The sequence below is a fragment of the Notolepis coatsorum genome (assembly GCF_963971535.1).
Source record: "Notolepis coatsorum genome assembly, chromosome: 11".
NCBI lineage: Eukaryota > Metazoa > Chordata > Actinopteri > Aulopiformes > Paralepididae > Notolepis > Notolepis coatsorum.
This window is the reverse complement of record NC_140175.1, coordinates 50875419-50898202: the sequence shown is the minus strand read 5'-3', so window position 1 is coordinate 50898202 and position 22784 is coordinate 50875419. Positions and strand designations below refer to the sequence as shown.

Below are 22784 nucleotides of genomic sequence, written 5' to 3'. Positions count from 1 at the left end.
TTGGAGATTATAATATATTAAAATAAACATTTGTTTTGAAAATATGTGGTACTTTGGGAATGGGAAATGGACTCCACATATATAGCACTTTCCTACCTGCACAAAGAGCTTTATAATTGCCTCTCCTTCACCAATTCACACATGCACTCACAGAGCAATGGCAGCCAGATGCCATGCAAGGTGCTAGCCTGCTTATTGGAGTCATTTGTGGTTCAGTGTCTTGAAGGACACTTCGGCATGTGAACAGAAGGAGCTGGGATTCAAACCACTGACCAAACCATTGACCATATCATCATTAGTTGACCTGCTCTACCTCTGAGCCAGTACTTTGTGGTACATTGAGGTATACTTTGGGGAACTTTGAGGTTCTTTGGGGTATTTCGTGATACTTTGTGGTATTTTAGGGTATTTTCTGGTATTTTCTGGTACTTTGGGGTACTTTGGGGGTATTTTCTGGTATTTTGGGGTATACTTTGGGGTATTTTGGGGTACTTTGGGGTATTTTCTGGTATTTTGGGGTATACTTTGGGGTATACTTTGGGGTATTTTGGGGTATTTTCTGGTATTTTGGGGTATACTTTGTGGTATTTTGGGGTATTTTAGGGTATTTTCTGGTATTTTGGGGTATACTTTGGGGTATTTTCTGGTATTTTGGGGTATTTTCTGGTATTCTGGGGTATACTTTGGGGTATTTTGGGGTATTTTGGGGTATTTTCTGGTACTTTGGGTTATACTTTGTGGTATTTTAGGGTATTTTGGGGTATTTTCTGGTATTTTCTGGTACTTTGGGGTATACTTTGCTGTATTTTGGGGTATTTTGGGGTATTTTCTGGTATTTTGGGGAATACTTTGGGGGTATTTTGGGGTATACTTTGGGGTATACTTTGGGGTATTTTGGGGTATTTTCTGGTATTTTGGGGTATACTTTGTGGTATTTTGGGGTATTTTCTGGTACTTTTGGGTATACTTTGCGGTATTTTGGGGTATTTTGGGGTATCTTGGGGTATTTTCTGGTACTTTGGGGTATACTTTGGGGTATTTGATGGTATTTTGGGGTATTTTGGGGTATTTTCTGGTATTTTCTGGTACTTTGGGGTATATTTTGCTGTATTTTGGGGTATTTTCTGCTATTTTCTGGTACTTTGGGGTATACTTTGGAGTATTTTGGGGTATTTTGGGGTATTTTCTGGTCTTTTGGGGTATACTTTGGGGTATTTTGGGGGTATTTTGGGGTATTTTCTGGTATTTTGAGGTATTTTCTGGTATTTGGGGTATACTTTGGGGGGTATTTGGGGGTATTTTGGGTTATTTTCTGGTATTTTCTGGTACTTTGGGGTATACTTTGCGGTATTTTGGGGTACTTTGGGGTATTTTGGGGTATTTTCTGGTATTTTCTGGTATACTTTGGGGTATTTTCTGGTATTTTGGGGTATTTTCTGGTATTTTGGGGTATACTTTGGGGTATTTTGGGGTATTTTCTGGTATTTTCTGGTACTTTGGGGTATACTTTGGGGTATTTTATGGTATTTGGGGGTATTTTCTGGTACTTTGGGGTATACTTTGGGGTATTTTAGGGTATTTTGGGGTATTTTCTGGTATTTTCTGGTACTTTGGGGTATTTTGGGGTACTTTGGGGTATTTTGGGGTATTTTGGGGTATTTTCTGGTATTTTCTGGTACTTTGGGGTATACTTTGTGGTATTTTGGGGTACTTTGGGGTATTTTCTGGTATTTTCTGGTACTTTGGGGTATACTTTGGGGTATTTTGGGGTACTTTGGGGTATTTTGGGGTACTTTGGGATATTTTCTGGTATTTTGGGGTATACTTTGGGGTATTTTGGGGTATTTTCTGGTACTTTGGGGTATTTTGGGGTATACTTTGGGGTATACTTTGGGGTATTTTCTGGTATTTTGGGGTATACTTTGGGGTATTTTGGGGTATTTTCTGGTACTTTGGGGTGATTAGTAGGACCCCCGCTCCCGCCTACCTCTGGTCAATGGTCTCTAACTACACAACCTCAAGACCCCTACGCTCTGCATCTTCTGGCCGCCTCAGACCTACTCCTATCCAAGCTCCGGGAGGGTCATCAAAGAGAAGCCGCCTATTCTCAGTCCTTGCCCCACAATGGTGGAATGAACTACCCACCCCAGTTAGGACAGCCGAATCCCGTCCAATCTTTCGCCGTCGACTAAAGACGCACTTCTTCAAGCATTATCTGAAATAATAAAAAAATAAAAAAAATGTAATCTAACCCTAACTAACCTTACTGTCATGCACTTACTGTCCTAATAAACTAACCTACACTGTAACACGCAACACTTTGATGAATATTGTTACTCAGCTTATAAGAGTTGTACCCTTCCTGATGACTTGTCGTACAGAACTTGTAAGTCGCTTTGGATAAAAGCGTCAGCTAAATGACTAAATGTAAAATGTAAATGTGTCCCTGACGAAGACAGGACAGGAGCACTTGGATTGGTCCCTGGGCGCGGCCCCACAGGGGGAAGGACGACGGGATGGGTCAAGTGCAGAGAGACATTTCATCAGCGACTCAATGCATGTGTGTGTGTGTTCCTGTGTGTCGCCCATCTCGCATGCGTGTGTTAATCTGCATGACAAATAAAGACTTCTTCTAATGAACCACATCGCAGTCACAGGGTGTAGTACCATTTCTGACCAGAAGGGGGACATGAGGACATTGTAATGGGGGGAGTGTATGTGCAGGTGTGCAGGGATGTCAATTGGGTATGGCAGCTGGATTATATCTTGGAATCAGGTTTTTTATACAGCCTGAGTGTGTGTTGGGGTCTATTACCTGATTATGTGTTGGGGTCTATTACCTGATTATGTGTTGGGGTCTATTACCTGATTATGTGTTGGGGTCTATTACCTGATTATGTGTTGGGGTCTACTACCTGATTATGTGTTGGGGTCCATTACCTGATTGTGTGCTAGGGGCCTCTTTCCAGGCTCTCTCTAGGCTGTTGTGCTGTTTGGCTAGCTGCTCTATTGTTTCCTCCAGATGGTGGCGCTGTTCTCTCTCATACTGCAGCGCCTTCTGCCAGCGCCGGCTCTGACTCTCTGCAACGTCCAGGAAATCCCGACAGGCCTGAGGCGGGAAAAAACCCACACAAATCAATACATCAACACATCAACACATCAATCAATACATCAATACATCAACACATCAACACATCAATCAATACATCAACACATTAAGACACAGTCCAGAGGCTCGACTCCATTATAAAATAATGGTTATTGGCACCAGTATGCTGATCTATGTAGATCAATAACAACATAGCATGATCTCCAGTATATTATTACTCAAACACGTAGTCCCACCTGAGAGTTGGCCAGTGAAACCAGTCTTCTACTGTTAGCCACTGAGCTGCTCCACTGGGGCAGCTGGTGCCTTGCTCAAGGGCATATTCTTTATTTGCCAAGTAAATGTACATATAGCATGGAATGTGTCCTCTGCATTTAACCCATCCTAACTATTTTAGAGAGCAGTGGGCAGCCACAGTCCAACATCCAGGGACCAACTCCAGTCCTAATGCTAGTGCCTTGTCAGGGGCAGTGGAAGAAAACCAGGAGTGCCCAGAGGAAACCCACACGAACACAGGGAGATTCAAATTCCAGATTCCACACAGTAAGGCCTCCCGCCGGGGGTTTGAACCCAGGACATTCTTACTGTGAGGCAACGGTGCTAACTACTGCGCCGCCATACCGGCGTTCCATGTTGATCAGGTAATCAGAACTCACGTTGATCATAGCATTGGATGTGATGCGGAAGAGCGTGGCTCTCTCGTTGACGGTCTTGACCTTGTCTGAGCCGTCGCTGGCTCCTCGCAGCTCCTCCAGCTCGCTCAGGGAACGCTGCAGGGCCGCCCCATGCTTACCAATCAGCTCGTTGCAGGTGCTCAGGTCGTCGAGCTTATTGGCCAGAGACTTCAAGGCCCCGTGGGACAGAGAACGGCCCTCCTGGGGAACAGCACCCTCGTCGCCAGAGTCGTCTGCAATCAGAGGTTGGACACCCATACTGAATTTAACTGAAGACATGTTCATTTATTCCCAGGTGGTACACAAACACACACACACACACACACACACACACACACACACACACACACACACACACACACACACACACACACACACACACACACACACACACACACACACACACACACACACACACACACACACACACACACACACACACACACACACACACACACACACACACACAAAATAAAACATCACAGAGACAGTAATCTGGGATACCCTACACTAGGGCTGGGCGATATGACGATATTATATAAATATCGGGTACAGTTCATTAACGATACACTTTTTAAACGTATCGTGGATATCGTGATGTTTTGCCCAAGAGGCTTGTGTCGCGTCAATCTGGTCCACACGTTGACACTTTTGAACAGCGCCGCCCCACACACACACTACTGCATCAAAAGTTACTACTTATGATAACAAAGGCATTCGTTTTGTGGCATTAACGTTATATAGTTACACTTTCAATAACATCAGCGTATTTACATAGCAACGACCGAGGTCGACCTATATAGCAAGCATTAGTCGTTCATATCTCAGCTCGTGCTGACTCAGTTGTGCCCATTCTGCGGTCTGTTAATAAAGTTTTCAATCAGACAGATGTATGGAAAGGCTTTTATTATAACATCCGTTGCAGTAAAATCATTATGCCTCCAGTCGTTTAGTCCTTCTGCGGAGCTAAAAGCTAAACGTCGGCCGCGGCGAGCTACGGCTGCCATTGTTATTGTCATTGAGCTCTCCAATGGCGGAAGTAAAAAATGAATACGCGCTTGCCGATTGGTGCTAAGAACAGCAGGGCGGGTGCAAGCGATGTGACGTAATTGGCAGACGCGACTGTCAATCAAAATGATTCTGTTTGCCGACTGAATGAATGAGAACGTTATTAACAGATTGCAGCATGGGTACAATACAGTACAGCTCAATACAACAACAGTCAACAGCGGACTGGAGGATGCAGACCAGAGAAAGACTTTCGTCTTGTTTACATCAGGGTCCCCCATTTTCAATTCATCATATTTCATATCTAAATCATATAATATCTCATTGCTAAATATATGCAATATATAATCTAATAATCCAATAATCTAAATCTAATATATAATATAAAAATGCTAAATGCATGGGTATTTTATTTTGTCTTTATTTTTTAGCTTGCAAACTCAAATACTGTCTTGGTAAGCCTCATAATGGATTTTGGGGAAAAAAAGAAAAACATCGTGATGCGTATCGTGTATCGCCGAAAGGTCAGAAAATATCGTGATATCATATTTAGGCCATATCGCCCAGCCCTACCCTACACAAACATTCACTGTTCTATCTTGCCTGTCCCCAGATCCCCAGTGTCCCCAGATGTTTGAAAAGTATGGAATGATCGTAACATGGACGGGCCTCAGAGTCGAATACGTTTTATATAGTCTGCTGCCTGCGTCTGTGCTGTACGTGAGGTTGTCTCTGTGGGAGGATTCCTGGATATTTATTGTACTTGGTGAATAAAGTATTGATGTCTGAAGATGGTGAGGAACAGGAAAGCCGTCCTACTCACATCCAACCTTACATCCACCCAGCACTACTCACCTCCACCCAGCACTCACATCCAACCTTACATCCACTCAGTATTACTCACATCCAACCTCACATCCACCCAGCACTACTCACATCCACCCAGCACTCACATCCAACCTTACATCCACCCAGCACTACTCACATCCACTCAGTATTACTCACATCCAACCTCACATCCACCCAGCACTACTCATATCCACCCAGAACTCACATCCAACCTTACATCCACTCAGTATTACTCACATCCAACCTCACATCCACCCAGCACTACTCACATCCACCCAGCACTCACATCCAACCTTACATCCACTCAGTACTACTCACATCCACCCAGCACTACTCACATCCACCCAGCACTACTCACATCCACTCAGTACTACTCACATCCAACCTCACATCCACCCAGCACTCACATCCAACCTTACATCCACACAGTATTACTCACATCCACACAGCACTACTCACATCCAACCTTACATCTACCCAGCACTACTCACATCCACCCAGCACTACTCACATCCAACCTTACATCCACCCAGCACTACTCACATCCAACCTTACATCTACCCAGCACTACTCACATCCAACTTCACATCCACCCAGCACTACTCACATCCAACCGCACATCCATGAAGCACATGGAACTGATTCCTGCAGGAATACCTACAGAACCATACAGACGACCTTGTGACAGAGCTCAAGGTCACTCTAGACTCTGGGTTACAAACCGATACTATGAGTAGATATGTATGGTGTTTGATACGCCAGAGTAGGGCTGCACGATTCTTGCTCAAATGTGAATCACGATTTTTTTTTAAGAAGAAGAATTGAGATTATGATTCTCTCACACTATTCTTATTTTTTCAATAAAAACATTTATTGCACTCTTTCCTAAATAGACAACATAACATATATATATCAAAGTGCTGGACTTAAACTTAAAAGTCTCTTCTAACATAGAAAATAACTCAAGTCTCTTTTCCTCTCTTACGCCCGTGCGTCACGGCACTTTGCTCTCGTCTGTCAGCTCAGGGCTGAAGTGCTCCGTCAAATGACCACTTCCGGTTCCGAAAGAGATCCCACACGGGCGGGTGAGAGTGGGGAAGGTTGACGAAGAAGACCTTTGTCCTGAGTACTCTAGCATCAGAATGTTATGAAGTGGCGGTTAGGTGGCGTAGCGGAGATTGCGTTCGTCACCAACCCCGGAGCTGTGAGCTGGATTCCGGGGTTGTCACCAGCTTGGCTGGCCGTTCACACTAATACAATTGGCAGTATTAGAGGGTGGGAGAAGCTGGCGGGGTGGGTCCGGGTCGTTGTAAACAGCGACTCCTACAGTTCGGTCGGGGCGCCTGCTAAGCGTGGATGGGACCTGAGTGGGATAGTGTGATCCTTCCACACGCTACGCCCTCTCGGAGAATATCCGCGCTGCCAGGTGAAAAGAAGCGGTTGATTGGCTGGACGTGTGTCGGAGGAAGCACGTGATAGCCTCCACTCTCCCAGATGATCTGACTGTGGGGGGTAAGTGCGCAGCGACCAGGAAGGGGATTGGGAATTGGCATAACGACTAACATTGGGATGGGAGAAAATCGGAGGAAAATGGAGGGGGAAAAAGATCAATAAAAAAATAAAAAATAAAATTATGAAGTGGACAGCCATTTTGGATAATCACACTGTTTTTACCGGTACACACATTACAAAAACCTTTCTACAAAACAAATTTTCCCTGGGATCTTTATAAACTTTGGACTGTATGACTATAAGACTTCAGGCTATGGAACCATTATGTTTTCCAGCTCCTACCTCTCATCTGGAACCCAAAAACAGGAATCTGGCAACAAGTCAACACAAAAGTAAGAAAATATATTGAATGTTGTCGATTTAATAGCGTGTTTTGCATTACATCATGTAGGTGTGTATTGATATCGCAACCTGGATTGTTCCGAAGCAAATAAGTCAACATGTGAATGCAGCGTGACGTGAATGCATAGGGGAATAGGAGCGAGTGTTTTAATGCAACTGATCTCCATTTTGATGCAAATACATCCGAATCGTCATCATTTAGAAATTAGATCTATGAATCGAGATCGCGATTTTCCCCCCCGATTAATCGTGCAGCCCTATGCCAGAGACAGAGGTACGACCTGCTACTGTGTCGTTATGAGCAGGATTGATTGAGAAAGTGTGAGTGCAGGACTGAAGGAGCAGGATAATGACTTCCTTTACAACAGCACAAAGCTGTGAATGAACACGGTTGCCTTGGAAACCACGGTCCACTCAACTGGGAGGCCGGGCTATTTTTAGCAGGGGAGAAAAGGAGAAAAGGGGATGACGCACTACACTTTCTCCTCCTCCATCCTTCAGCAAGTTGGCATGAGTTGGGACATCGCTCTCAGACTCTGGAGAGGAGAGGAGAGGAGAGGAGAGGAGAGGAGAGGAGAGAAGAGAGAAGAGGGAAGAGGGAAGAGGGAAGAGGGAAGAGGGAAGAGGGAAGAGGGAAGAGGGGAGAAGAGGAGAGCAGGGGAGAGGAGAAGAGAGAAGAGAGAAGAGAGGAGAGGAGAGGAGAGGAGAGGAGAGGAGAGGAGAGGAGAGGAGAGGAGAGGAGAGGAGAGGAGAGGAGAGGAGAGGAGAGGAGAGGAGAGGAGAGGAGAGGAGGAGAGAGGAGGAGAGGAGAGGAGAGGAGAGGAGCGGAGAGGAGAGGAGAGGAGAGAGGATTGCAGAATGGCCTAATGCTGGAGGTGTTGGATGGGAGACAGCACTGACGGCTATGCCATTGTTAGAATATCGAGTGTTGATTTGTAAACATATCATTGTTTTTATGCCCTGCCCCTGACAACTGCAATTTACATTTTCAAATTCTTCCCTAAAAAGATAGGGTTATGGTAACAAAAGCTAATACAAGGAGAACTTTCAACAACATACTTGGTGTAAACAAATGAGACCGTTGCTGAAACAAATTATTCTAATTCTCATGATACAGTAAGACCACATTTCCCATAAACCCTGTCGCTTCTTATTTTGATGTTGTTCCCAGCCAAACAGCATGGAGGGTTGTTTTGATGAGAGGATGGGATTTACATTTTTTTACCCTTTTCTCCCATTTCTCCCCCAATTTTGTCATTATGCCAATTCCATGTGTGCGTCATGTTGCGCTGCCCTCTGTCGGTGTGGGGAGGGTGTAGACTACCACAGGCCTCCTCTGTCGGTCTGGGGAGGGTGTCGACTACCACATGCCTCCTCTCTCGGTCTGAGGAGGGTGTAGACTTAACCACATGCCTTCTCCAATACATGTGGAGTCGCCAGCCACTTCTTTTCACCTAACGGCGAGGAGTTTCACTGGGAAAGCGTATTGTGACAAGTAGAAGTTGCTAGGACTAATATCCTCACTGACAATATTGTGTTTGTTGGAACATCTGACCAAGCCGAAAGTACTACGAAAGCTACCGGGAATTAAACCCGGGTCTCTGCGGCGGTAGGCGAGTGGAGTTATTTTTGTTGATGAAGCAAGTTTTGTTTGGAAATACTTTGTTTGTGCTGGATCTGACCCGGACACACACAATATGACTACAAAACAGAGGATGCAAGTAGGCTGGGTGGAGTGGAAGAAAACAGGGAGATGTTGGGGTCGAAAGTGTTTGTGTGTTGATGTGTTTATTTGTTGGTATATTTGTGTGTTGATGTGTTTATTTGTTGGCATGTTTGTGTGTTGATGTGTTTATTTGTTGGTATGTTTGTGTTTATTTTTTGTGTGTTGATGTGTTTATTTGTTGGTATGTTTGTGTTTGTGAGCTGAAATGTGCTAAGCAGGTTATCTGAATCTAGGCCAGTAACAGCACTGCCTGCAAACATCACTCAGAGAGAGAGGGAGAGAAAGAGACGTCCACACCATATTAGAGGGAGAGAGGGAGAGAGAGACTTCCACGCCATATTAGAGGGAGAGAGGGAGAGAGAGACTTCCACGCCATATTAGAGACATAGAGGGAGAGGGAGAGAGAGAGGCAGAGCGACTTCCACAACATATTAGAGAGACAGAGAGGGAGATAGAGGAAGAGAGATGTTCACAATATACTAGAGAGGGAGGAAAACTGAGAGAAAGAGAGTGATAGAGACAGAAAGAAGAATAAGAGAGAAGAGAGAGGGAGAGACACAGAGAAAGTGAGACATTGACCCATACACACACCCATGTAGCACCTATATATGGGCTAGGTAGAGGGGGCGGAGCCATGGCTCCTATGTGAGCTGGATAGAGGGGGTAGAGCCATGGCACCTATACATCAGACTGGCATCGCCATGCCTCTTTTTGGGGGAAAACAACTTGGGGAGTAAAAAGGGGTTAGGCAGGTCAAAAACTACAACGTTAGGACAAAACAAACAGATACAGTATGAATCATGCTGAAGACTATTCACAAGTGTAATATTAAATGTCCAGGTAGGGGACCTCGACCTACCATAGGGAAGACTGAAGAGGCACCATGCCTGAAAAAGGATCCAACTTAACTTTCACAATAGTGCAAACACTCAATGGTGGCCACTGTTGGAAAGTAATTGCTTGACTTAACTTGAGTCTATCTACAGCAGGGGTCAGCAACCTTTTTGACATGGAGTGCCTGTTTGAAATATAGTTGTAACTAGAATATTCCATGCATCGTAATTTTTTTTCTCATAATCAGGTATTTTTTATGATAATTTTTACATTATTACATCATTATTGTTATTGTTATTATTAACAATATTATTATGATGGTTGTATCAACCCTAAATCTGAGTTGGGGGGGGGGGGGATGCAATGCAGATAAGCAGCTGCACACAGTGCGACCATTTCACTCACATTTGCCCATTCATTTTTGGACACATCACACACCATCGGTGTGTGTACTGTACGTGTGCTGTCATAGCTCCACCTACAGGCCTAATGGAGAACACCAGGAGAACACCAGGATGTGAATGGAGGGTGAATGTGAGGTATATCGTGTAAATAAGTTTTGATTGATCGCAAGACTACACTGTAAAAAAATAAATAATAATAAGTTACCAGAACTTAAAAATATTGAGTTCAGTTACTGTGCATTAAGGTTTTCAGTTTTCAATCCATAATAAGTTAACAGAAAAATAAGTACACAACCACATTATTTCAACCTAATAAAACTATGTTTATTGTCATTGTTTTAAGAACACAAGTTGACTTGGTAATACTCACATTTTGAGTAAAAAAAAATGGCTTTTAACATGTGCAATGTTCAATGAAATAGAAAAATAAATAATAAAATGTGTTGATGTAATGGTGACCGTAATAATGTTTTTGTTATAAGGCTCTGCAAATGTTACTGAATGATGTAGCAATGTATTTCCAGCTAAATTGAAATAATAAACAAATAAAGGGTCTCAATTAAATATAGTAAAAAGAACCTGTGGGAGGATTTCAACAAGATAAATGCGACAACAGTGCAAAATATTTCACTATAATATTTCAAAGCAATTTTTTTATATATATATATATATATATATATTAGTGCTGTCAAACGATTAAAATATTTAACTCGATTAATCGCATGATTGTCCATAGTTAACTCGCGATTAATCGCAAATTAATCGCATTTTTATTTTTTACCTTAAACAGATCTTTTTCAAGTTCCAAGTTTTAATACTCTTATCAACATGCGAGTCAACAAATGCTTGCTTTGTGCAGACATTTAACACAAAAGGATGACCCTCATGCATTGCAAATTTGCATCAAATTCAAAACAGAGTGATGCACAAAATAACTTAAAAGAAAATAATAATTTAAAACAATGAATAAAGTGTGCATGAAATAATAGGGGAAAGAAAACGTTAGGAACTTGTTACATTCACACACACAAGGGCTGATTAATCACACACCCCCCTCTCTCCCTCACACACACACTCTCCCAGCTCTTTTTCTCTTTTGCCCCTTCCTCATCTCTCTCACCCCCCTCTCTCTCTATATCTCACACACACACACACACACACACACACACACACACACACACACACACACACACACACACACACACACACACACACACACACACACACACACACACACACACACACACACACACACACACACACACACACACTTCAGAAACAAACATAGTATCAATGAGAGCATCAATAATACACCTGAGTGAAGTCTAGTAAAATGTTTTATTTTTTTTAGTTAATCTTGAGTTAAAAAAATTAGTGGCATTAATAGAATCGGGAGTTAACGCGATATTAACGCGATATATTTGACAGCCTTAATATATATATATATATATATATATATATATATATATTTTTTTTTTAATGCTGCCCCCTGTGCCTAAGAAAATCCCCCCGGGTGCCTATGCAGGCACGCGTGCCTAGGGTTGCCTACCCCTGATCTACAGGCTGGGCAAAGGGGGCGGGCCATGGCACCTATCTACAGGCTGGGCAGAGGGGGCGGAGCCATGGCACCTATCTACAGGCTGGGCAGAGGGGGCGGAGCCATGGCACCTATCTACAGGCTGGGCAGAGGGGGCGGGCCATGGCACCTATCTACAGGCTGGGAAGAGGGGGCGGGCCATGGCACCTATCTACAGGCTGGGCAGAGGGGGCGGAGCCAGGCACCTATCTACAGGCTGGGCAGAGGGGGCGGAGCCATGGCACCTATCTACAGGTGACATCTGGGCTGTGTGGGTATCATGCTGAACATATTATCTGGAGAATATATCACTTCACTAGACACTTCTCTACACCCAGTCTAAGAAATCCTGGTGACTCATCTCTGACTCATATGAACACACATACAGAGAGAAAGAGGAGACAGAGAGAGAGACATAGAGAGAGAGGGGTAAATAGTTAGGAGAGGGAGAGAGAGAGAAAGAAGAAGAGCAGAGGAGACAGAGATATAAAGAGAGACAGAGACAGGGAGAGAGATGGAGAGAAAAAGAGAGAGGAAGAGTGAGAAAGGGGGAAAGCAGAGAGGAGACGGAAAAAAATAGCAGACAGAGAGAGATACTTCTTCACTGTGGTATGCTGGGGGGTAACATCAACTCAAAGAGACACTAACAAACTGATCAAGCTGGTGAGGAAGGCTAGCTTCACAGTGGGAGTCCAACTGATCGAACTAGAGGTGGTAGCAGAGAGGAGGATGAGGAAAACGCTGGACACTATACTGAAAAAACCCTCCCACCCCCTCTATGTTCAGCCCCCTACAACACACCACAAATCGCTTGGGCCAGTCCTTCGTGGAGGACTGGCCCATAGGACTGGCCCATAGGACTGTCTGACTATTAATTACTAAACACTGTACAGACTCTGGAGAAGTGTGCTACTAGAGAGGGAGAGAGAGAGAGACAGATTTCTAGATTTTCGGAAAAACTTTATTTACACGCTATCACTACAAGGAGTGTAACAATACAATTAAATAAATACCTCACATCACCATCAAACTAAAAAACACATGCAAGTGCAACCCCAACCACACCATAAAAATCGCCCTAGGCACTTTCACATGAAAACATCCCTGAATGTTAACTCCTCATCCACCTCCGAGCAAATTATATCATTATACCACAGCACTGTTCCACAAAAGTATCTACATTTTCCATCTCTTTGTAAAACCTAAAATCTATCCAGACCCTTGCTCTTACCATTGCTAAAAACACACGGATCAACTCCTTAACCACTTCTCTTTTGATTTCGTTTCTTCTTGTAAGATGTAAGATATATCGCCATTTTCGCTTCACCCAACAGGAGATTTAACAGTTTCCACTTAACTCATCGGGCGCCAAAAATCTCGTGTTTTGTCGCCAACGCTTGAGCAACAAAAACGAGATATCTAGTTTTTAGTTCCTTTGATCTTTGTCCTTTGATCCCCGTTCTAAACACTCGCTCGGAGCTGCCTGGCCCGTGCCTGGGTCTCCCTGGCACAGCTGCCTACGTTGGAATTGCAATGACGATCGAATCCCGCCAGGTGGCATTATCGCCTACCGTTTGAACTGGGGATATCAGTTGTCTTCCAGTACTGAGTTACCTCCGGCTGCTTCCGCCTCGGAGTGGATCAGGACATAGCAATCGGTGGAAGATTTGGTGCCTCAGACCTATTCTTTCTCGTATGGTAGCCATGCCCAATATACACAAGTAATTGCGATCACTATGGGACGACTGCCGTGGCATTTTGGAGTACCTTCTGACTGAGGTAATGTCTATCTTATTCTTAGGTAATCTGCTGGTATTTTTTTTTACCTAAAACATGCTTCTGTACCGATCACAGTGTCGTATTTTACCGGACCTAAAACATGCTTTTGCTAACGATCGCAGTCCCCCCCCCCCCCCCCCTTGATGATTTTGTGAAGACACATATCATGTATGGTATATACCTTTGATTTGGAAGTATTTGGAGCTTCAGGCGAGCAACCCGAACGATTTGGGCATAATGCATATAACGGGTCATATCTCGACTCGCGATATATGAAAAAAGACTGGATTATTTTGGAAAGGGGTGATGTTTAGCATGGAATAGCGCACAAACTACAGTATGTAGAAATGAACTGGTTAGTCAGTGTTGGACTATGAACAATGCCTGTCAAATGAGCCATACTATTGTCTCTATAGCTATAATACAGAACACACGATGGGTCCGCAAACATCGCTAAAAGGGTCAATAACGCTGGCGCCATCGAGTAGAGATGGGAAAACAACGTGGCGGTCAATGAGTTAATATCATCACTTTTCCTGTAACCTCCAAAAATAAAAACAGCCTTGGACAGTTCCTCATTGAAAGACAGAAACAAGGTTTCCAAGATATTAAATACAACCTCAAGCTTTCCACACTCAAGCCAAAATATTTTCCATGCCTCCACAGAAAGGACATTCATTTGACACATTAGGATTCATTACAGATATGAATGCATTTACAGCAACAGCTCCATGGAGAATTCTCCACTGAAAATCACCAAATAATTTTCTTTGAGGGGAGAAAAGCTCTCTACCCTGGTTTAAAATCACAATTCACATTTAAGAAAATTCTCCACACAGAGTCCTCTTTTCCGTTTAGCTTGCCTGTGTTGAGAGCTTTAACACAACACGTACACAAAGCCTTACCACCTACAGTATATAAGTCAACCCCTTTTGTACATGTTTCGTCCAATAAATGCCCAGAACAGCCATTGACATCGGGGTAAAGTTCTAACTCTGGAAAAGTGTCCTCTTCATCAGGGGTTTCCTCCCCCACACAGCACATCCTCAAAAGGTCAACATCCTCCAAATAAAAAATTTCAGACCACCATTTTAATATGTTATCCATGTGTCGGACTGATCTCAGACCCAGCAGATTAGCCGCAGCATGTCCATCCATTAAGCTTGGCCCAGCTACATCCACTATTTTCCCCAGCGTGAGTATTCCATCGACAGGTTCCTCCAACAACAAATACAGTGAAACAGCAGGCTCCGACATTTTCCTTTTAAAAAAAGATTCCACGCTTTAAAAACCCCTTTGTAAAATGGAGACAATTCCGACAAATTCATAAAATGACCATCCATTACCTCTTAACACATTGACCGCGGGAGGTCGCTGTGGGCGTATGGCCGTTTGTGCCAGCGATATGTTCAATGGAGAGAATGCCGTGTTTGTGAGTGCTAAAACTATATTAAATATTATAGATATGGATCTAATAACGTTATCGATTGTCAGTGAGTTTCTTCTGGTCAACATGCAAAAAACTGATTATTTTTTCATCCGTACATTTCCGTTTTATACCGTGGTGAATATGAGTATAGTTTGAGTGATTCTGAGTAATCCCAGGAAAAGACGCGAAAACAGCCCTTTAGTTAAATCCACTTATCACGTTGCCATTTTTCGCCTGATTATCGAATCTTCTTGAAATCAACGCTAGATTATCGTTATTATGTCTCCTCATGCACGCATGAAAGGGGGCTTGTAGCGGGGCGCCCCTCCGTGCTGTGATGTGACCAACGGGAAACAGCACACACACATTCCACACAGACAGCTTCGGTCACAGGAGAAAGAAATATCATATCAACGCAAGATTGGATATACTGTCCTTACCTTGTCTCTGATGTAATGCAAAAAAAATTATCCAATTATCTGAACGCCATTCCAAGTACTGGTCGCGGTAGTCCGTCCCACGTTATCCGGCATTGCATATAACGAGGGGGGGGGGGGGCAGCCTAGTTGATGCATCGTTGTAAGCGCTTGTCCTGCCGGAATATTTAAACCCCGCCCGCACGGCTCAGCCCAGAAAACAAACTACATCGTTTCAAATGGAGTGCAATAGCGGCCGCAAGGCGTTAGGTGGCGGTATTGACCGTCTGCGATCTCAGACACAATCAGAACAGCCTGCACAGGCTGCCCCGATGAATTATGAATGGAAATAGCGAATAAAAGAAAAACGGATCCAATAACGAGTATACTCGTTGTTGGCGCAGAAAGGGTTAACATGCAACAGCCCGGCACGGCACTTTGGCACTTACTTACGGCCCCTAGCGGCTCGGGTCTTTTTTTAATACAATATATATAGAATAAAATATATAATGACAAAATTACATGCCGATATGTGAGGCATGCGCCATTGTACACGGCAGAGTCAGATGACCACCCCTGACTCCAGAGGCTCTAGCTCCGTCAATCATTTGGCGATCTCAAAGATTATTGGAGAGGGTTGTTGTAGCCAATGAGTGTGGCTTTCCAATGATACCACACGTGGGGATATGTGAATCAGGGATCTAGATGAAACGTCACAAGCGAAAACCAGAAGAGAAAAAAACGCAGAATGAATTGAAGTCAATGACATAGTTTTACATAGTTTACCAAAATCGATTCTAATCACTCATTTCTGAATTTGGACATCTACTACATAAGACTTCAGGCTATGGACCCAGGGTGTTTTCCAGCTCATACCTATTTTTTTGGATATACTATTTCTGGATATTGCAACTACTACAGAAAAACATGAGTAACAAGTTTTTCTACAACTCAAGTTCAGACCTATGTTACTCTATTTCAATAGCACTAAGAGTGATCTCTCCTTATTGTATCAGAAACTTCAGAATGTTATCTTTCAAAAGAGACCAGGGCCCTCATTTATCAACAATTCTTAGAAAGTGTTCTATTTTCGTTCTTAAGCACAGAATTTAGAATGTGTGTACGTACAGAAAAATCTGGATTTATCACACGTGCGTAGACGTGTCCCACCTGCAAGTACTCTGTGTTGATAAATACCATTTGTTCTACGCTCCACGCTCGTGCACGGTTTTATGTATTTGCATATAGAACCGCCCGTAATTAACCATATATGGTAATGATGTAGTCCTAAATATTTTTTTTTACAAAAGTGGCCACTTTTTGGGGCGCCTGTTAACACATTGGGTGCCGGGGGTTGTGCCCATCATTGTACCCAGTCTGCCACCGTTGAAAGCCTATGGAGATGTTTACCTTCTTTGCAGGGCTATAACTTTTTAAATTGTATTGCTATATTGACATTACTATGGCCCATTCAACATCGATTATCTATCGTTCAGGATGTGGGAACGTTATATTTTTTCATTCATACATTGTTGTGTTAATACCGTCTAGAATATAAGTATGTTTTTAAGGTTTTCTGCTGTAATTCCAAAAACGAGAGTTCTATATCATACTGGCTCCGCTCAGCGTCATCTGCACTAACCTCACTTCGTGCACAGCACTGAATAAAAATCCACAATGTACCTTTACATACCAGCATCCGTCTGGCCACACCCCTATCCGCTACCTTCATAAGCAGGTGTGTGGTCACCTACTCGCCTCCTTCTTCACTTTCACCACAAGGAAGTGCCTGTTGTATACCCCACTTGACGAGGTTGTTAGCTGAAGTTGAGTTACGTGTTTACATTTTTTCTTGCTTTTTTCTTTCTCTCATACATTTTTAAAGAAAAAAGCTAAGTCATAATGTTTACCTCGGAGGGTCGCGCTAGCAACATCACCCTTCACCAGCGGTTCTCCATTGCCTCCTCTGTCGTGCGTCTTGGAGCGGGGTTGAGGCCTCTTTCGTGGTCGGCAGCCACGCCCGGTAGGCGTCCGATAGATAGTTTGCCTCTCCAAGGAGCTGGTGCACCAGCGCCGTCTCCTGTGCGATGGCCTGGTTCCGGCTCTGGTTCCTTTGCCTCCGGAGAGTCATCCGCTGTTGGGTGGCCGGCTCCTCTGGTGGCGGAGGATTTGAGACGCAAACTTTTTGCGTCGGCTCGCTCCCGTCGCAAGATGGTGGCTTGTAGACGCGAACGGCCTGGTTTTGGTGAGTTGCTGGAGCCGGATGAGGATGCGTCTGATTCTCCATGGCCAATGGAAACAGAGGACTACATGGTAGAAGCGGACAGGTTCTTGTTCGACGCCCCGGTGGAGACATGTCCGCCGCCCGTCCAGGTAACACTGGAGGGGGGTGAGAGGTCTCCTTGGGTTTCCTCGTACGCAGATGTTGGGTTAGAACCTCCGACTCGGCGCGCGGGATGCCCTTCTATCAGCCACATCAGAATGTGGCTCTGTAACCAGTAGTCTGCTCGGTGGGGGAAAGTATGCAGGGGGAACTGCGTGCTTTGTTCCCCGAGCTCATGGCGGCGGCGGCAGTCGCAAACGGCGTGCCGCTGCCGCAGCTACTGCCTGTTCCTGTTCCTGATGATCTCATAGGTCATCTATGGCAACGCCGTCCTGTGAGAGGGATGGACGTTGTCTGTCCATTTTTCCCCTCAATGGAGGCCTACGTCCATCAGGGACAGGTGGTCTCCCACATCATGGGCCTCACCCCCGCCTACGTGCAAGTCACGAGGGTGGTGGGTTTGGTAGACGGCATGAAGGAGGGGGTGCCTCGGCTTGATAGGCCGATGGCAGCTCTCCTTTGTCCTGAGGTGGTGTGGGAGCCGTTACGGAAGCCGGTTCCCCAAGGGAAATCGGCGAGGCGGTTGGCTTTCTGGAGTGACCAGTCATTTATCTCCGCGACTCAATCTCTGGCTGCCACTTCTAACATCGCGCAGCTGGTGAGATTCATGTCCGGGATACTGACGGGCGGTATGGAGCTGACTGATTTGCAACATGATCAGCTCGCCCAGTCGGCAGGAGCCATCCTGCATCTGATCCAGCCGCAGGCCATCGCCGCTGGGAAAGTACGCGCCCTGGCCACTCTAGTCCAGCGCCACCTTTGGCTGGAGCAGGCGCGTGTGCCGGAAAGGAAGAGGACTCCACTTCTGACGGCACCCCTCTCCGATGCTGGACTTTTCGGGTCGGCACTGCAGTTGATGACCTCAACCTGCAGGGAGATGCAGGAGGAGCGTTCCGTGCTCCAGCCTCATTTCCCCCCGCCCGATGTCGCCGGTGGAGTCAGACGGCAGGCTCGTCGTCGGGGTTCCGCCGCCGTAGCCGCCGCTGCTACTACCGCCACTGCTGGACCATCGACAAAGAAGGCCAGGAGGAGAGAGGGCGCCTCCGCCACTGCAGCCAGCCCATCTACGCCCGGAGGTGACGGTAGGGATCGTCGTGACCAGCCTCCTATCCTTTACCGTCCCTCCGGGGCTCCCCGGGGTGGCAAGTCCCGAGCGCCTCGTCGCAGGCATCGCTGAAAGAAATGACTTTTTCCCTCTGTGGTCCCCCCCTGTTCCCTTCCCGGCCCAAATATGATTTTGTTTATGAGAAATAAAGAGTCCCTCCTGAAAGTGTGAACCTTTCGCTAGTGTGGGTTTGATAGGAGGGCTAGACTTTAAGTCTTGTTGGTCGCTACATTCATGTTAGAGCTTAAGCAAGGCCTGCAGCTTACACTCGGTTGAAAAAGGTTTTTTCTGCCTCGACCTGAAGGTTAGGTCTTCACATAAAGGTAGAGGTTAGTTGTGTGCTCTGTTGCTTAAACAGTGATATTGAGCCGCAACACTATTGTGTTGGTCTGCAGTAATGCTTGTGTGTGAAAAGGTACCGCGGTTCAGGCCGCTCTCTCTCTCTATCAGATTTTCTGTGTCTTGCAACATAAACACGGGTGTCGGGTTCACACATACATAACTTGGCCTTGTTATAAACCCTGTTCACAATGCGCTGTTCATTAGCATACTGGCTACTTAAGGTATCATATGGCTATTTGTTGTTGTCGTATGCAAGGGTTGGGCTTGCGAGGGGGTACCGGATAAACCCCTCCTTCCCTCTTCTGATTGGTCGGGGGGTTTCTTGGACTCTCTTTTCATTCGGTCAGGGCCAAGCTGTTAGGCAGCTTGGCACGGGGGGGGGGGGGGGGGGGGTTCCCTGACTCCGCACCTATCACGGGCGGTTGAGTCATGGGTTTCTCCCCGTCATAGAAAACGTCACTAGGCACGTTTCTATTGGACGACGGCTTCCGTGAGTTTTTTCAGACCCGTATGTAGGGTCTGTCATTGTCAAGTTGTCGGGGCAGAGCGTAGGAACTTACTGTTCTACTACGCTCGATATACGTGTGACTTGAGTCTGTTGGTCACATGACTCAATGTTACCGTGACTTTTCAATCTGTGGCTCACGTGGGAAGTCTCTCTGAGGATTCCCGTCTCCTCTCTGTGGTGAGGGTGGCGGGATGTAAGAATGTAAACAATTTTTACCCTCGGCCGCGTCACGTGGGATTCATGTCAGTCGGTGTTTCTTTCTTTTTAATAGTAAAAAGAGTGAAGAATATGAAGCATGACAACTCCTTGTCGTTCTCCCAGGCGACTTGAAGGACCAATGTCTGGTGTCTGGTTAGACTATCCATTGATGTGTTTGGGTCTAGTGCTGGCTCGGGGTGTTTCTGATAAGAATCACGCAGGAGGCTAGTACGCCTTGGTTGCTCATTATTAAAACAGCGTTTTTATAGGGCAATTGGGATGGGGTTTTTTTCTCTTCCGAGCGCCTGTTACTAGGTCTCGACGGATTCTCGTTCATATCTGGGGGATGTTAACGGAATAGATCAGAACATAGGTAGAGGGGTCTCACGCCCTTGGGGTGGGCCACTGAGCGCGGTACGAATGGGACTGTCTGGGTGGCGCCCTCTTTTCATGTTTTAGATTGACACGCGTACCTACCCCCTCTCTTGGAGTGGGGATGTCGGCGTGGTTAGGGCACGGGACTGGTTCTGGTCACGCTGGTCCAGGTCAGTTAACCCGTTGTCCGCCGGGGACGCAGATCTGCTGTTCTGGTACCCTGAGGGAAAAAATGCCGTGTCGGCCCGGGTGTCACAGGGTTGGGCGTTATGGAGACTCTTTGTTGGGTACATGTTGTACCTGGCACTATCATGAAGGGGCTGGTTCTCCTTTCTTTTCGCTCCTCTCTCACGCATGGCGAAGAGGGGGCTGTTGGGGTGGTCTTTTGGCCCTCCTCTGGTGACCCTGTGTGCTTCCCGAGCCGCCGGGCCCGGTCCGAAGTAATGTTTCGTCGATTTCGTGCGTTTCTTTCCTATACACAAAATTCAAATGTATATGATCGGTATACATTATGCTTCATCATGCGTGAAGGAAAGGGGGGGGGTTGTTTATAATTCCTTGATCGTCAGTAACAGCTTTATTTAGTATGGGTTGATATGTTGAGCAGATGGTTTGCAGTGAAATGAATAAACAATCGGGCTGAAAATAACGTTATATTCCTCTTACCGTTCGCCGATGAGACTGGAGGAAAAATATCCCAATTATTTGACGTCGATCTCCTACATCCATTTCCGGTTTGTATGGCGCAATAAACGCCGAAATCATATCGATTATTGCGTTTCGAAAGAGATCGAAATGCACTAGAGTGTCTGTCGGGATCCACGTAACAAGATATGACTGCCAGAGGGATTTCCTCGACGCACCGATCGCCACTTCCGGTTTTGGCGAGAGTGTAACTCGCCAACCATCCACCAGGCAGCGGTATTGAGGCGTTGCAATCTCATACAGGGTGCCGCTGCAGTCCGGAGGGAGGCTGGATGAATTATGAATGCCATGGCAAAAAAAATTTATATTGATCCCAAAAACGATTTACGCCGTTGTTGGCGTTCAACGCATGGCGGGCAATAACGACTTTCGCCGTTCTTGGTGTGTTAAGAGGTTCAAAACAAAGCATCATCAAAACCGAACCCATTTACCCTCCTTAAAATAAAACTTGCAACATCCTTCCACACAAGAATGTTACCTGCAGTTGTAAGATACTTTTGTAAAAACTGAAGACGAAAGGTTGCCATTCTGCTCTTGATGTGTATTAACCCTTGCCCCCCCTTCTTCCTTAGGCAAAAAAGAACAGCTCGAGGTACCCAGTGTAATCTGTCCAAAATAAATCCACTAAAATGGCTTGCAATCTTTTTATCAATCCACTAGGTGGCTCCATACAAGCTAAACGATGCCACAATGAAGAGGCTGCCAGGTTGTTTGTTACCAAAACTCTTCCTCTAAGTCTAAAGGACATCTTTGGTAACAACCAATTCCATCAAGTATCTGTAAATGCCCAGATACTTGATGCCTCCTTTCTTCCATATTAAACACCCAGGTAAAACTGGTAAACCACCAGACCACCTCCCCACTGCAAAGGCTTCACTCTTTCTCCAATATATTTCTGCCATTGTTAAAAAACTAAAAACACTAACACATTTCCCAAGAACATGAACATCTTTTTGGTTTGTGACCACAATTAAAACATCATCGGCATATGCAGATAAAATGTGCTTTTTTAAAATCTCGTAAAATCAGACCACTGATTTCAGACCGAATCATGTGCCATAAAGGTTTGATGGATAGAGCATACAACATTCCTGACAAAAAACAACCTTGCCGGACCCCTCGTTCTACAGTGAAGTCAAGTCAAGTCAAGTCAAGAGTTTTAATTGTCACGGCATACAGGTATACAATGAAATGCGGCTGGTCTTGCCCGCGACGATGTGCAATACAGTGGTACAACATATAATAGAATCCAATAAAATACAGTGGTACAACATATTAATAGAATCCAATAAAACAGTGCAATAAACGTGAATGGAGCGCTCAAACCACCATTGATCTTCAATACACTATCAATGTCTTGGTACAAAACTTTGATCATAGCTATAAGACCTGGGTTGAGGCCAAACCACTCCAAGATCTTCCAAAGTTAAAGGTGCTCAACCCTGTCAAAATCCTTTTCTTGGTCCAATGAAATAAGACCAACCGCCAAGCCCAACAAACTAGAGACGTC

General features: G+C 45.1%; 1 protein-coding gene across 1 annotated transcript in view; it reads right to left on the bottom strand.

Annotated features, from left to right (window-relative positions):
* Positions 1–22784, bottom strand: part of osbp2a (oxysterol binding protein 2a) — a gene marked incomplete at its 5' end in the record, with an annotated part of 99446 nt that overhangs the window by 43282 nt on the left and 33380 nt on the right. The window contains 3 exons of the mRNA XM_084324923.1: positions 2941–3109; positions 3766–4016; positions 7974–8030. Of these exons, the coding sequence (XP_084181049.1) occupies positions 2941–3109; positions 3766–4016; positions 7974–8030 (477 nt within the window). The remainder of the gene's footprint in view (positions 1–2940; positions 3110–3765; positions 4017–7973; positions 8031–22784) is intronic.